Source organism: Bos grunniens, chromosome 9 (assembly GCF_055505025.1).
Source record: "Bos grunniens cultivar Pamir isolate PY7600 chromosome 9, Bosgru_T2T1.0, whole genome shotgun sequence".
Classification (NCBI taxonomy): domain Eukaryota; kingdom Metazoa; phylum Chordata; class Mammalia; order Artiodactyla; family Bovidae; genus Bos; species Bos grunniens.
In genome coordinates, this window is record NC_141173.1 from 39,234,746 (window position 1) to 39,246,927 (window position 12,182).

The 12,182-nt window shown below is 39.9% G+C and overlaps 1 protein-coding gene across 6 annotated transcripts in view; it reads left to right on the top strand.

The window, feature by feature from the left end:
• Positions 1-12,182, top strand: part of LAMA4 (laminin subunit alpha 4) — a 148,272-nt gene that overhangs the window by 134,345 nt on the left and 1,745 nt on the right. For all 6 annotated transcript variants that reach the window (XM_086317224.1, XM_086317227.1, XM_086317222.1 and 3 more), the window contains 7 exons: positions 149-336; positions 2,814-3,003; positions 3,861-4,016; positions 5,604-5,763; positions 7,470-7,600; positions 8,627-8,720; positions 9,193-9,312. In XM_086317224.1, coding sequence (XP_086173350.1) covers positions 149-336; positions 2,814-3,003; positions 3,861-4,016; positions 5,604-5,763; positions 7,470-7,600; positions 8,627-8,720; positions 9,193-9,312 — 1,039 coding nt within the window. The remainder of the gene's footprint in view (positions 1-148; positions 337-2,813; positions 3,004-3,860; positions 4,017-5,603; positions 5,764-7,469; positions 7,601-8,626; positions 8,721-9,192; positions 9,313-12,182) is intronic.

A 12,182-nucleotide genomic window follows, 5' to 3' on the forward strand; every position in this document is an offset into this window, starting at 1 on the left:
GGTCTAATACTTTACAAGTAGAATATGTACAAAGAATATACACTTTAATTATTTAATCATCATTGTTAATGATAAAAAATTAAAAGTGAATTTTTGCTACTAGTATGTCAGTTTTATCCCTTAAATGAGTCATTTCCTACTCTTACAGGGAGAGAAAAGTAAAGATGCTCCTTCGTGGGATCCTGTTGGCCTGAAATTCCTAGAGAGAAATATTCCAAGAGACTCACACTGCCAGCTTTCCAACAGCCCTAGAGCGATAGAGCATGCCTATCAGTATGGAGGGACAGCCAACAGTCGTCAAGAGTTTGAACACCTAAAAAGAGATTTTGGTGAAAAGTAAAGTAACACACTATCTGTTTAGAAACTTGATGCCATGGCTGGGCTTCATCCTTACTTGCCATATGTTATTTTTCCTATAATTTTTTTGTGCTACTTTAATCTTATTCTTTTTTTCATCAAAACAATTACTAAATAGTACATAATTCATACTGTCCAATAAATAACATTCTCTGTGACTTTCTTCCCAAAAGTAAGAGGCATATGATAGCATTGTCCTAGGAGTTTGCTGTACTTAATGAAAAAGAAAATACAATCAAAGAAAGGAAGATGGGGGAAATTTTAAATGACTCATCATGTAACCTTACTGTCACCTTCCCTTTCCGACACAAATTGCTTTCAGACTGTAAGTGGGAATACGTCTGAAGACACTAAAAATACAAATGCACTGTGTCTCTGTTGACCCTCAAGCTATCTCTAAAGTTCATCACTTCTTCCTGGTGTTTCACAACTCTCCAAGTTATTTAGGATTATTTAAGATTTCTTTTAAAGTATTAGCACCCAGATATTCATATATACAGAGAAGGCAATGGCACCCCACTCCAGTACTCTTGCCTGGAAAATCCCATAGGCAGAGGAGCCTGGTAGGCTGCAGTCCATGGGGTCACTAAGAGTCGGACATGACTGAGCAGCTTCACTTTCACTTTTCACTTTCATGCATTGGAGAAGGAAATGGCAACCCACTCCAGTGTTCTTCCCTGGAGAATCCCAGGGACGGGGGAGCCTGGTGGGCTGCCGTCTCTGGGGTCACACAGAGTCTGACACGACTGAAGCGACTTAGCAGCAGCAGCACTCTCATATAGCTCTTTCAAACATTCATACCGTCAGTGGATTCAATAAGAAACTCCTAATTTCCTATTTGCCTAATAGGCAGAATCAGTATTTTGTATTCTTCAGGAAAAACACAGAGTTAATCAAACTGGAAATTAGCTTAATAAATGTACCTTATCTATGGCCTAAAGCTGAATTTCTAGAAATTTTATTTGATTTCTACACATTTTGGTAGCTGTTTTTAGCATGTGATATCCATTGATTAATTTTTATGGGGAGAAAACTGAATCTGTATTTTAGATAGTACATAAGTCATATTGTTTCTATGCAAATTTTTATATGCATATTAATTGCTCTCTATTATTTTGTCTACATGAAGCTTCCTTAGCATAAAGATTTTTACTAAATTAAGTGCAATCAGTTTTTCAAAGCAAGACATGATATTATCCTTTACTGAAACACTTTTTAAAAAAAATTTTTAATTGGAGGATAATTGCTTTACAATGTTGTGTCAGTTTCTGCCATACAATGTGAATCAGCCATAATTATGCATATATCCTCTCCTTCTTGAACCTCCCTCCCACCCCCCACCCCATCGCAACCCTCTAGGCATCTCTGGTTTGAGCTCCCTGTGTTACGTGGCAGCTTCCCACTAACTGTCTATTTTACATATGGTAATGTATACGTTTCCATGGTACTCTCTCAGGTGGTCCTGCCCTCTCCTTCCCTCACTGTGTCCACAAGTCTGTCCTCTGGTCTGCGTCTCTATTCCTGCCCTGCAGATAGGTTCATCAGTACCATTTTTCTAGATTCCATATGTATGTGTTATTTTATGAAACTTGTTTTTCTCTGATTTACTTCATTCTGTAGTAACAGGCTCGAGGTTCGTCCACCTCACTAGAACTGATTCAAACTCTTTTCATGACTGAGGACTACTCCATCGTACATATGTCCACAGCTTCTTTATTCATCTGTCATTGGACAGCTAGGTTGCTTCCATGTCCTGGCTATTGTAAATAGTGCTGCGATAAACATTGGGGTACTGGTGTCTTTTTCAGTTATGATTTTCTCAGGGCATATGCCCAGCAGTGAAATTGCTGGGTCTTATGGTAGTTTGGGGCTTCTGAGGTGGTGCTAGTGATAAAGAACCCACCTGCCAGTGCAGGAGATGTAAGAGATGTGGGTTTGATCCCTCGGTCAGGAAGATCCCCTGGAGGAGGACACGGCAATGCACTCCAGTAATCTTGCCTGGAGAATCCCATGAACAGAGGAGCCTCGTGGGGTATAGTCCATAGGGTCGCAAAGAGTCAGACACAACTGAAACAACTTAGCACGCGTGCATATGGTAGTTTTATTCCCAGTTTTTTAAGAAATCACCACACTGTTCTCCATAGTGGCTGTATCAATTTACATTCCCACCAACAGTCCAGAGGGTTCCCTTTTCTCCACATTTTCTCCAGCATTTATTGAAACAACACTTTCTTAAATGTGGGATTTATCCTTGTTGTATGAGGAAATGGAGGATTTACATTTTTGAATTAGCAGTGCTTACCCGATATTCACAATAATAATAAGATGTAATTAGAAGTAATGTTTCTTGGGATTAGATCAGATGGCTTTATTCTTCCTTACGCTGTATTGTCTTGGGAAGTTAGAGATCACAGTCTTCTTTGACAAGTGGTAAGCTTTTCCTTCTCATTTACCAGATCCCAGTTTTCCATTCGTCTGAAAACACGTTCCTCCCATGGGATGATTTTCTATGTCTCAGATCAAGAAGAGAATAACTTCATGACTCTGTTCCTAGCCCATGGCCGCTTGGTTTTCATGTTTAATGTTGGCCACAAGAAACTGAAGATTAGAAGCCAGGAGAAATACAATGATGGACTGTGGCATGATGTAAGTTGAAGGCAGAGAATATTATTATCAGCAAACGTCCACCATTCTGATACCCCACTAGTGGTTTCTCTAGAAACATCCATTTACAAATTTTATTGCTATATGTTCAGAGTTCAGTTTCAGAAACTTTCGTTAATTTATTACAAAAATCTTGAAGCTTATTATTTTAAAAGAAATATAATCTGAGTATAATTTTTTTGACAGATCAGCTATTTTTAGTGCAGTTATTTTAAACAAAAGATCAGTGGTCAGCATAAGCTGAAGTTTGGTTTCTATAAGGATTTTTCACTTGACTGGGTTTTATTCCACTGCCTATAATATTCTAAATTTTCTATGATTGCTGAGTGTCTCATAGACTAAGCTATGGAAGGTACAAAATAGAGTAAATCTGTTAGGAAGAAAGGATACAACAGGTAGAATAAGCTAAATATCAAAGCAATTCAGTGTGTGTATAGTGGGAAAAATAAGCAATGTCAGCTGTATTACTGGGAAGAAAGGATATAACAGGTAGAACAACCTAAATATCAAAGCAATTCTCTGTGTGTGTATAGTGGGAAAGTAAGCAATGTCAGCTGCATTACAATTAATTATAATTAAATTTAGAAGTGAGAGCATGTAGGCTGCCAGCTGGGACAGAGAACTCTGCTAAACATAAGCTGTATTCAGAGATTAAGCCTGTAACTTTAAATCAGGCTTCAAAAGAAGAGACAAACTCCTGACCTTTGGTGAAAGGACCACTGTTTAAAGAATTTCCGCAGCACTGCAAATGATAGCACAGTTGGGAGGAGAAGCAGCACAGCCTTTCCACTAATCTTTGGATGTACTAAAGATACGCTGTTGTCCTTCTCTCCATCAAGGTGATATTTATTCGGGAAAAGAGCAGCGGCCGAATGATAATTGATGGGCTTCGAGTCTTAGAAGAAAGTCTTCCCCCTACAGGAGCTGACTGGAAAATCAGGGGTCCTATTTATTTGGGAGGTGTGGCTCCTGGAAGGGCTGTGAAAAATGTCCAGGTAAGCCAGGTGTGATCAGGTAGAGCCATCCACCTTTAGAGTTGAAAGATTGTTTAATGTAGCCCTCGCTTCACGATTAGAAAACTGGCAAAAGTAAAACTGTACTTTGGCTGGAGACGGGATACATAAGTGGGTATTGTTTTATGGTTGTCTGTCCACCCTGTGACATCACAAAGCCTGGAGTAACCTTTTGATTCTAAGGTAGAGGTGAGATGAAAAATGTTTCAGAGGTATAAACTGTCATGAAAAGTTATGTCTCAAGGGCATGCTTATTTGTTCAGCAAGTACTCATGCTTTTAGTCTTAAAGAACACCCAAAAGAGAATTCCCTGGTGCTCCAATGGTTAGGACTCAGTGCTTTCACCGCCCAGGCCTGGGTTCAATCCCTGGTCAGGGAACTAAGATCCTGCAGGCTGCATGGCACAGCCCCCCCCAAAAAAAATTACCCAAAAAAGAAAGCAAGTCATTATATTATGTATTATTGGGTTAAAAAGAAAAACTTTCAGGCCATTATGTAAACTATGATCTCATCTTCATTTCTTACACACACACACACATACACACAATTTGTAATTGTACAAGGAAATGTGGCTACCCCTTGGGGGACATGAGGATATGGTAGAAGAAAACAACATTATTTTTGTAATGTAAAAGTTTAAAATATTGGACCTTCAAAAATATTTAGCAAAAAAAGGAACGCATCAAAGGACTAAGCTTATTTTTAATATAAATACAGGTTTGACTTTAACACAAAGAATACACTTCTAAGATCCATTAAATGGCTTCCCTGGTGGCTCACTGTAAAGAATCTGCCTGCCAATGCAGGAGATTCAGGTTTGATCCCTGGGTCAGAAAGATCCCCTGGAGAAGGAAATGGCAACCCACTCCAGTATTCTTGCCTGGAAAATCCCATGGACAGAGGAGTCTAGCAGGCTACAGACCACAGGGTCGCAAAAAAGTCAGACACAATTTAGTGACTAAACAGCAACAACAAAGATCTATTAATATGTGTGTATAAAGCAAAAATGGGGGGAAATGTTCATATTTAATTTGATTTTAGATGAGTAGCCCCAATTCCATGACAGCTTCTTTAAAAGAAAGATTTCTAAAACTGTGAAATCGGTTATCTAAAGTGGCCCGTGTTTCATGTCCTGTGGTATGATAAATGTTCAGACACAAGCCAATAAAGCAAATTCTCTGCTGCTTATTTAACCATGGTAGATTTAACAGTTTAGTTCTTTGCTAGCCCTTATCAGCATTAGGTGATCTAGGGCACAGCTGTCTTTCTTGAAGAAAACAAATGAGAATATTTCTAATTCAGTTTGAAAACCACAACTGCAATTTACCTTGTTGTGAAAAATGTTGAAATTTTTGTACCTTAATTACAGTAGGCTATTATTACCTAATACAAAATTCTAGCTTCAAAGATCTAGTTAAAAAGCAACAATCTGGAAAATGATCGATTATTCAGATAGCGAAAACAAATAGGGCAAGAAATTACTAGGTTCCTCTCAGGACACAAATCCCTTCATTGGTGCGTCTGTGAGTGTTGAGAAAATGGATTTTAAGAAATGCCTTCTCCTCTCAGATAAACTCGGTCTACAGCTTCAGTGGCTGCCTCAGCAATCTTCAGCTCAATGGGGCCTCCATCACCTCTGCTTCTCAGACATTTAGTGTGACTCCTTGTTTCGAAGGTCCAATGGAAACAGGAACATACTTCTCAACAGAAGGAGGTTACGTGGTCCTAGGTAACAATGACTTATGTTAAAATGTGAATCATGAAATACTTCTTTCCTGGAGATGGCTAACAGGGATATTGGGCCCAAAGTTAAAAACGAGAATAGCAAACTCAACCCTTGAAAATAGTCACTTTTCATAAGGACCACCTTTCTCCTCTGCTGCCGTCCAAATAGACACATGGACCATGCCAATCCCTGTTTGCTTTCCCCAGCCAGTGCTTCTCCACAGCTGCCAAACCTCTAGGGATAGACCATCTTGGCTCCTTTAGACTTTCTGTGCTGCACCGTGGTCTAACCTGTGTGGGCTTTTGGCTACCTCACACACTGAGGTTTTGTTTTCTCTGTTCCTTCTAAGCAGCACCCATTGTTCCTGCTAAGGAAAGTTCCACTTCCTCCCGTCTCCAGCAACTCCAGCAGACAAAGCTATCCTTAAAAAATTTTCTTTCTGGATTTTTATTCTCAACTCTTACTCTCACTCAACAAAGTTTTCATTGTGTGCCTCTGGTATGACAGTCCCTGTGCCAAGTGATGGAACATAATGGTTCTAAAAATAAGGAAATAAAATCCTAAACAGACTACACACAATCACCATCCAGTCCATTCCGACAGCATTCTGTAGAGCAACCATTAGGTGTGAGGAGGGCACCAGAACAGGTGCTGAGAAAGAAGACAGGAGAATGTTCCTGCCTTCAACATGCCCTGAATAAAGACCTGACAGAGCAGCAGTTATCCCTTCTTAACCCATCCCCACGTCCGACAGGATAACTGGAGGCAATGTTTCCTCTCTGTGTCTAGTTCACGATTTTACTTTCCTTTCTCCTTCTTTATCTCTACTAAAACACCAACAGGCACATTCCTCTGCCTTTCATTGAATTTCAGTGAAATGAACTCAAAGGTTTAGACAGCCTGAAAAGCATAGCAACCTGCACAATTTATGTTCTCAATAAACATTAATAGCAGGAAAACTTTAAAAACTGATCTATAAGAAGCCACGTGAAGTGAACACTATTAAGATGCCCAGCTTTTCGGTGAGTCTCTTGGAGTGAACACGGCTGTTCTTAAGAAGAATTCATTTTCTTGCATCACTGCAAAAACAGCTCCTAACCGCTTTTGCTGTTCTTACTTTCTCTTTCCTCCCAAATGCTCTGCAGCACTGGCTCCAGTGATCTCTTTTAAGAATTATTTTAAATACAGATCTGATCAAGTCAGCTCCCATGGTCAATGTCTGCAGTATAAAGTCTGTCTTCCCTACTGGAGCCCTGGAGCCCTTCCCCGTGTGGCTCCTGCTGGCCTTCCCTACTCACCCCGCTCCACCCTCACTCACAGGGCAAGGACAGTCCAGCCACACTGGCCTCTCCAGGTGCTCTCCAGACGTCCCAGACTCTGCACTTGTGTTCAGACCAGTTCTTCCTAGTTAGCTCTTTCCTGCTTCTCACTTTTGAAATAATAAATGGTCCTGCTGGTTGGAATCAATTTTTCCTCACCTGAGCTCCCATAGCCATGATGTATTTTCAGCATGCTGTTTCCACCCCGCACTCCAGACCTGCTCAGAGCTTCCAGTGTGTTTGACATGGAAAATGACACTTTCTACTTACCTACTGAAAAATGTATCAAACTTTCCAAAAGAGATACAAAAATATGCAATTACAAAATCATGCCATGGTTACAAAATTTAGGTTTCTGTTCTTGAGAACTAATAGTATTTCTCTCCACAGATGAGTCTTTCAATATTGGATTGAAGTTTGAGATTGCATTTGAAGTCCGTCCCAGAAGCAGTTCCGGAACCCTTGTTCACGGCCACAGTGTCAATGGAGAATACCTAAATGTTCACATGAAAAATGGGCAGGTAGCGTGTTAAGAATTGTTCTAAGTCTATCTTCTCTGACCTTGGATTCTAGATCTGAAGCAGTTTTATTTCACAGAATTATTTCATCGATCTTTCCTAACTGAGGGGAAAAACAAACAACAGGAAAGCTAAAACATAAAATTTAAATGCAGGTAATTTTTGGATTCAGATTCATATGTTGAGAATTGATTTGATTAGAGCAAAGAGCCATGAAATTGTGGCAAAGCCAAAAAAATCAATAATTAAAAAGTTTTAATAAAAGAATCAGAAGAGGAATTTTTTACAACAAATGGAAGCAGCAAATGTTCATCTGTCTATAATATGTATGCATACCATACATACATTCTTCTCAGCTGCTAAAAATAAAAAAAATTGTTATAATTAAACACCACTTTCATCCCCAAATAATATTACTAAAGAACATTCATGAGAGTATTCAAATAAATATGAAGCATATTTTCATCAATGCCCCTAACTTAATATAATTGATTTTCATTTGAGTTCCAGTATATTCTATGAAACCATATAACAATGAGAACAAATCCTTATATGGTTCTTAGTGTGGGTCAGATGCTATTCTAAATGCCTTATATGGATTAACTCCTTTAATCCCAATAACTCTGTGAAGTGAGTACTACAGTTATCACCCTTATTTTGCAAATAAGAAACGTGGCACAGTGAGGGAAGTAGGAGCGCTCGAGTATGAGCCCAGGCAGCTGGCCCTAGAGGCCAGCTCTTCCTCAGTACCTTTACCTGCCTTGTACAGCACATTCCATCTTTAAAGGAATTCATTGTGCTATCTTACTGTTCCTCTGCCCCCTCTTCTCTCCGGTGTCTTTATTTTGTTCTCTTTCTGAGGAACACATTTCCTCTAGTCTACTGAACAGTGACCCCTTGTGTTCAAATTGCAAAGCTACTGTCTGGATGTTCAAAGTTTTGCTTACCTGTGGTAAATCTAAGAAATCTCATCTTATCCCAAAGAGGAGAAATGAAATGAAATTCCACAATGTGCGCTGTTTTTTACAGGTCATAGTGAAAGTCAACAATGGCATCAGAGACTTTTCCACCTCAGTGACACCCAAGCAGAGTCTCTGTGATGGCAGATGGCACAGAATTACAGGTGAGGAAAGCTGTGTGTCCTGGGTTTCCCTGATAAAGTGAGCCTATACACCCACCTCTGACATGATGACTTGAAAGAACTTTGTATAACTTATACGACAGAATAGGTAATAACTGACAGTCTAAAAGTAGTCAAGAAAAGAGAATAAGTGCTAATGTACTAAAATTTGTATATTGAATCCACATGTGATTTGAAAATATTAATGCTGCCAGAATAGTCTTATGGAGTTGTTTAAATAATGCATTATTTACGAAGCAAAGAAAAAGTATCAGAAAGAGTATTCTAAATAGTCTCCCTTTCAAAGGAAAATTTTACAGTGATTGGTTAGACATTGATGTTTTCAGTGATTAGAGGGAAGTGTATGGTTTATTCTGGAATAAATAAAACCTATTGCTATAATAAATTATTCCCTTTCATGTGAAAATTAATCACCTCAATATCACTTATGACCACTCTTTTCCCTGTATTTCAGTTATTAGAGATTCAAATGTGGTTCAGTTGGATGTAGACTCTGAAGTGAACCACGTGGTTGGACCCCTAAATCCAAAACCAGTTGATCACAGGGAGCCTGTGTTTGTTGGAGGTGTTCCAGGTAAGAGTTATTTAAAGTGATGAGTTTCCAAATCCAAAAAAACACTTAAGTTCTCATAACTGTTATTACAGTATTAAGAGCTATGTATTTTTATAATTCACCTAGTAACTCCAAGAATTTTATATACAATGTCATTTCATAGGGGACTTTCTCAGGAGGCGGAGTGGTAAATAACCTGCCTGCCGATTCAGGAGACACAAGAGATGTGGGTTCAATCCCTAGGTCAGGGCGATCCCCTGGAGTAGGAAATGGCAACCCGTTCCAGTATTCTTGCCTGGAAAATTCCATGGACAGAGGAGCCTGGAAGATACAGTCACTGGGGTCACAAAGAGTCGGACATGATGAGCGACTGAGCACACACACATCCTTTCATAGGAAAATGTATACTGACAATTACGAAGCACACAGCACATCCAAGGATCAAAACAAAGTAACAGATAAGAACCACACGCAGCATGCTAAACAGTAGATACTACTCTCCCTCTGCTGTGTCTACTGAATTTTTTCTCTTCTCTTTACACATACCTCTCACATACACACAGCGAAACACACTGTTTTCTCTCTTACACAAAGAAAACTCATTTGCTATTGCTGCTGTAGGATCTGAGAACCTTAGAAGACTAAAAGTTTGGTGACAATTACTCCTCTTCCACACTAAGAGAATACACAGTTCTTCCCGTCCAGGACTAGTGTGAAACGTGGAAACAGCTGCAGACCATAAGTTCTGTTGTTCCTACATAGTGACATTCCCTGCGAGAGGTTCCCAGCTGCAGTTCTGTAAACATCATCAGTAACATCAATGCTGTCATCTGCCAAGAATGGTGGATAGTCCCAGATGGTGATGGGGCACTTATGGACCCCCCACAATTACTTTAAGCCTCTAAAGCAGGGACCATGACCTTTTGTTGAAAGTGTTTATTTCACACACTTCATTCACTAGAGAAACCTGAATGATAAAGGTAGCATGAGGGAAAAACCAAGCTTTTACAACTGGCATTTGGTGAGGATTTAAAGGAAAAACTTAACATAGTTTTTCCTTGCATCCTAACTATACTATTTTAGACTGACCCATGTAAAGGCAAATAATGCTTTAACCAACAGAGTGAGAAAGATTAAGCATCCAGTCTTGGGTACTCACAAAATAGTAGCAACTAAGCAGTCCTCTGCTTTGTAATGTGGATTTTTCAAAATGCCAGTATAGACAGTAACAACTCACTGATGCAATAGGAGACCCTCAGAAAGCAGTCTTTCTGCTTTACTTCTATTATCCACTCCTGTCTCCATTCCTTAATCCTCTCCTCCTGCTCCAGGCTTCAGTTCTGAAATACTGGCAAAGACCACATTGCACTTCATGCAGGTACAGTGAGGAAGATGGGTGCTGTCAGTCCTTCCATTTCTGCACGTTGCTTTCTTCCTGGAGATCACAACATAGTTTACAATATTGCAGGTTCCCAGAGGCCTACAGGATCAAAGTCAGCCTAGCATGCAAGGTCCTGATTCTCTCTCCCCACTTTGCCCCCTTGCGCTAGGGCCTCCCCCTACCTCCTGGGGCTTGCAGTTCTCTGAATGTTCAGTAGTGAACTTTGCTCCAGGCCTTCACACAAGAGCAAAAGGCCTCAATTTCTAGAAAATGTTCTTCTTTCTTGCTTCTCCCACTTCTCCACCAACTTAACTCCTATTGACCTTGAGGATCCATCTCACACTTCTTACACACATGCCCCGCCCCACCCCACCCTGAATATCACTTTTATGGCACTCACTGCAGAATATTGTTGAAGCTAAATAGCATACTTCTTGCTTCCAGAGAGCATGACTTCCTCACACAACAAACGTACATGCTTTCGCTTCAGTCATATCCGACTCTTTGCGACCCAATAGACTATAGCCCGCCAGGGTCCTCTGTCCGTGGGGATTCTCCAGACAAGAATACTGGAGTGAGTTACCATTCCCTTCTCCAGAAGATCTTCCTGACCCAGGGATCAAACCTGCATCTCTTATGTCTTCTGCATTGGCAGGCAGGTTCTTTACCACTCGCACCGCCTGGGATACTGAGTGTCTATTAAGCACTGTGCTAGGCTCCAGGAGATGGACCAAACAAGCATGGCCCTCCCTCACAGAAGTTACAGTATTTGTTCTTCACTTTGCACCTGAAGTGCTTACTGCATCATTCAGACACATATTTCTCTCTCTGATTTCTGGTTTTTTGAGTCTCATTCCAGCATGACACACTACCATGATCTCTCACTACAAGACTTGATCCACAGGCTGGCTGGGCAGGATCCACCTGAAGCCAAATTCTGCCTACCTGAGACATATTATGAATAGCAAATTTGAGCTAATGAGCCAGCACACAGGAATTAGCAAGGCCAGTGAGGTCTACCCACTAGCCTGCACCACTGCAGCTTTTAATTCCATCTACAGATCATGCAGCAAGTCTAGGACAAAAAGTATAATTTAAGCTGAACATCATTAATTACATAATTTTTGAGCTGTTCAAGATTAACTCCACTAAAATCACATCAGAAACTGGGGCATGAAAAAGAATAACTTAAGGAAATTAGGCATAAACAAAACCACTGTGTATACTGAAATCTTAGAATCCCAACCAGTGCTCTTATACCAGGCAGAGCTCTGGTAACACACTATTTCTATCAACAAAGAGTTAATGCATTGAAATTCATGAAGTTTGTATCAGAAAATTCAACTTTATTGTATGATCGTTTAAAAATCAAAATTAGATGTTAAGTTTTTGAGTTAACAACTATGTATTCCTCTGCTGAAAATCTTGCATTATTCTGTATATAGTCAAGCTTTCAACCTGAGAAATGTTTGCTCTTAAAATCATGTGTTGATTTTATTAATCAATTACT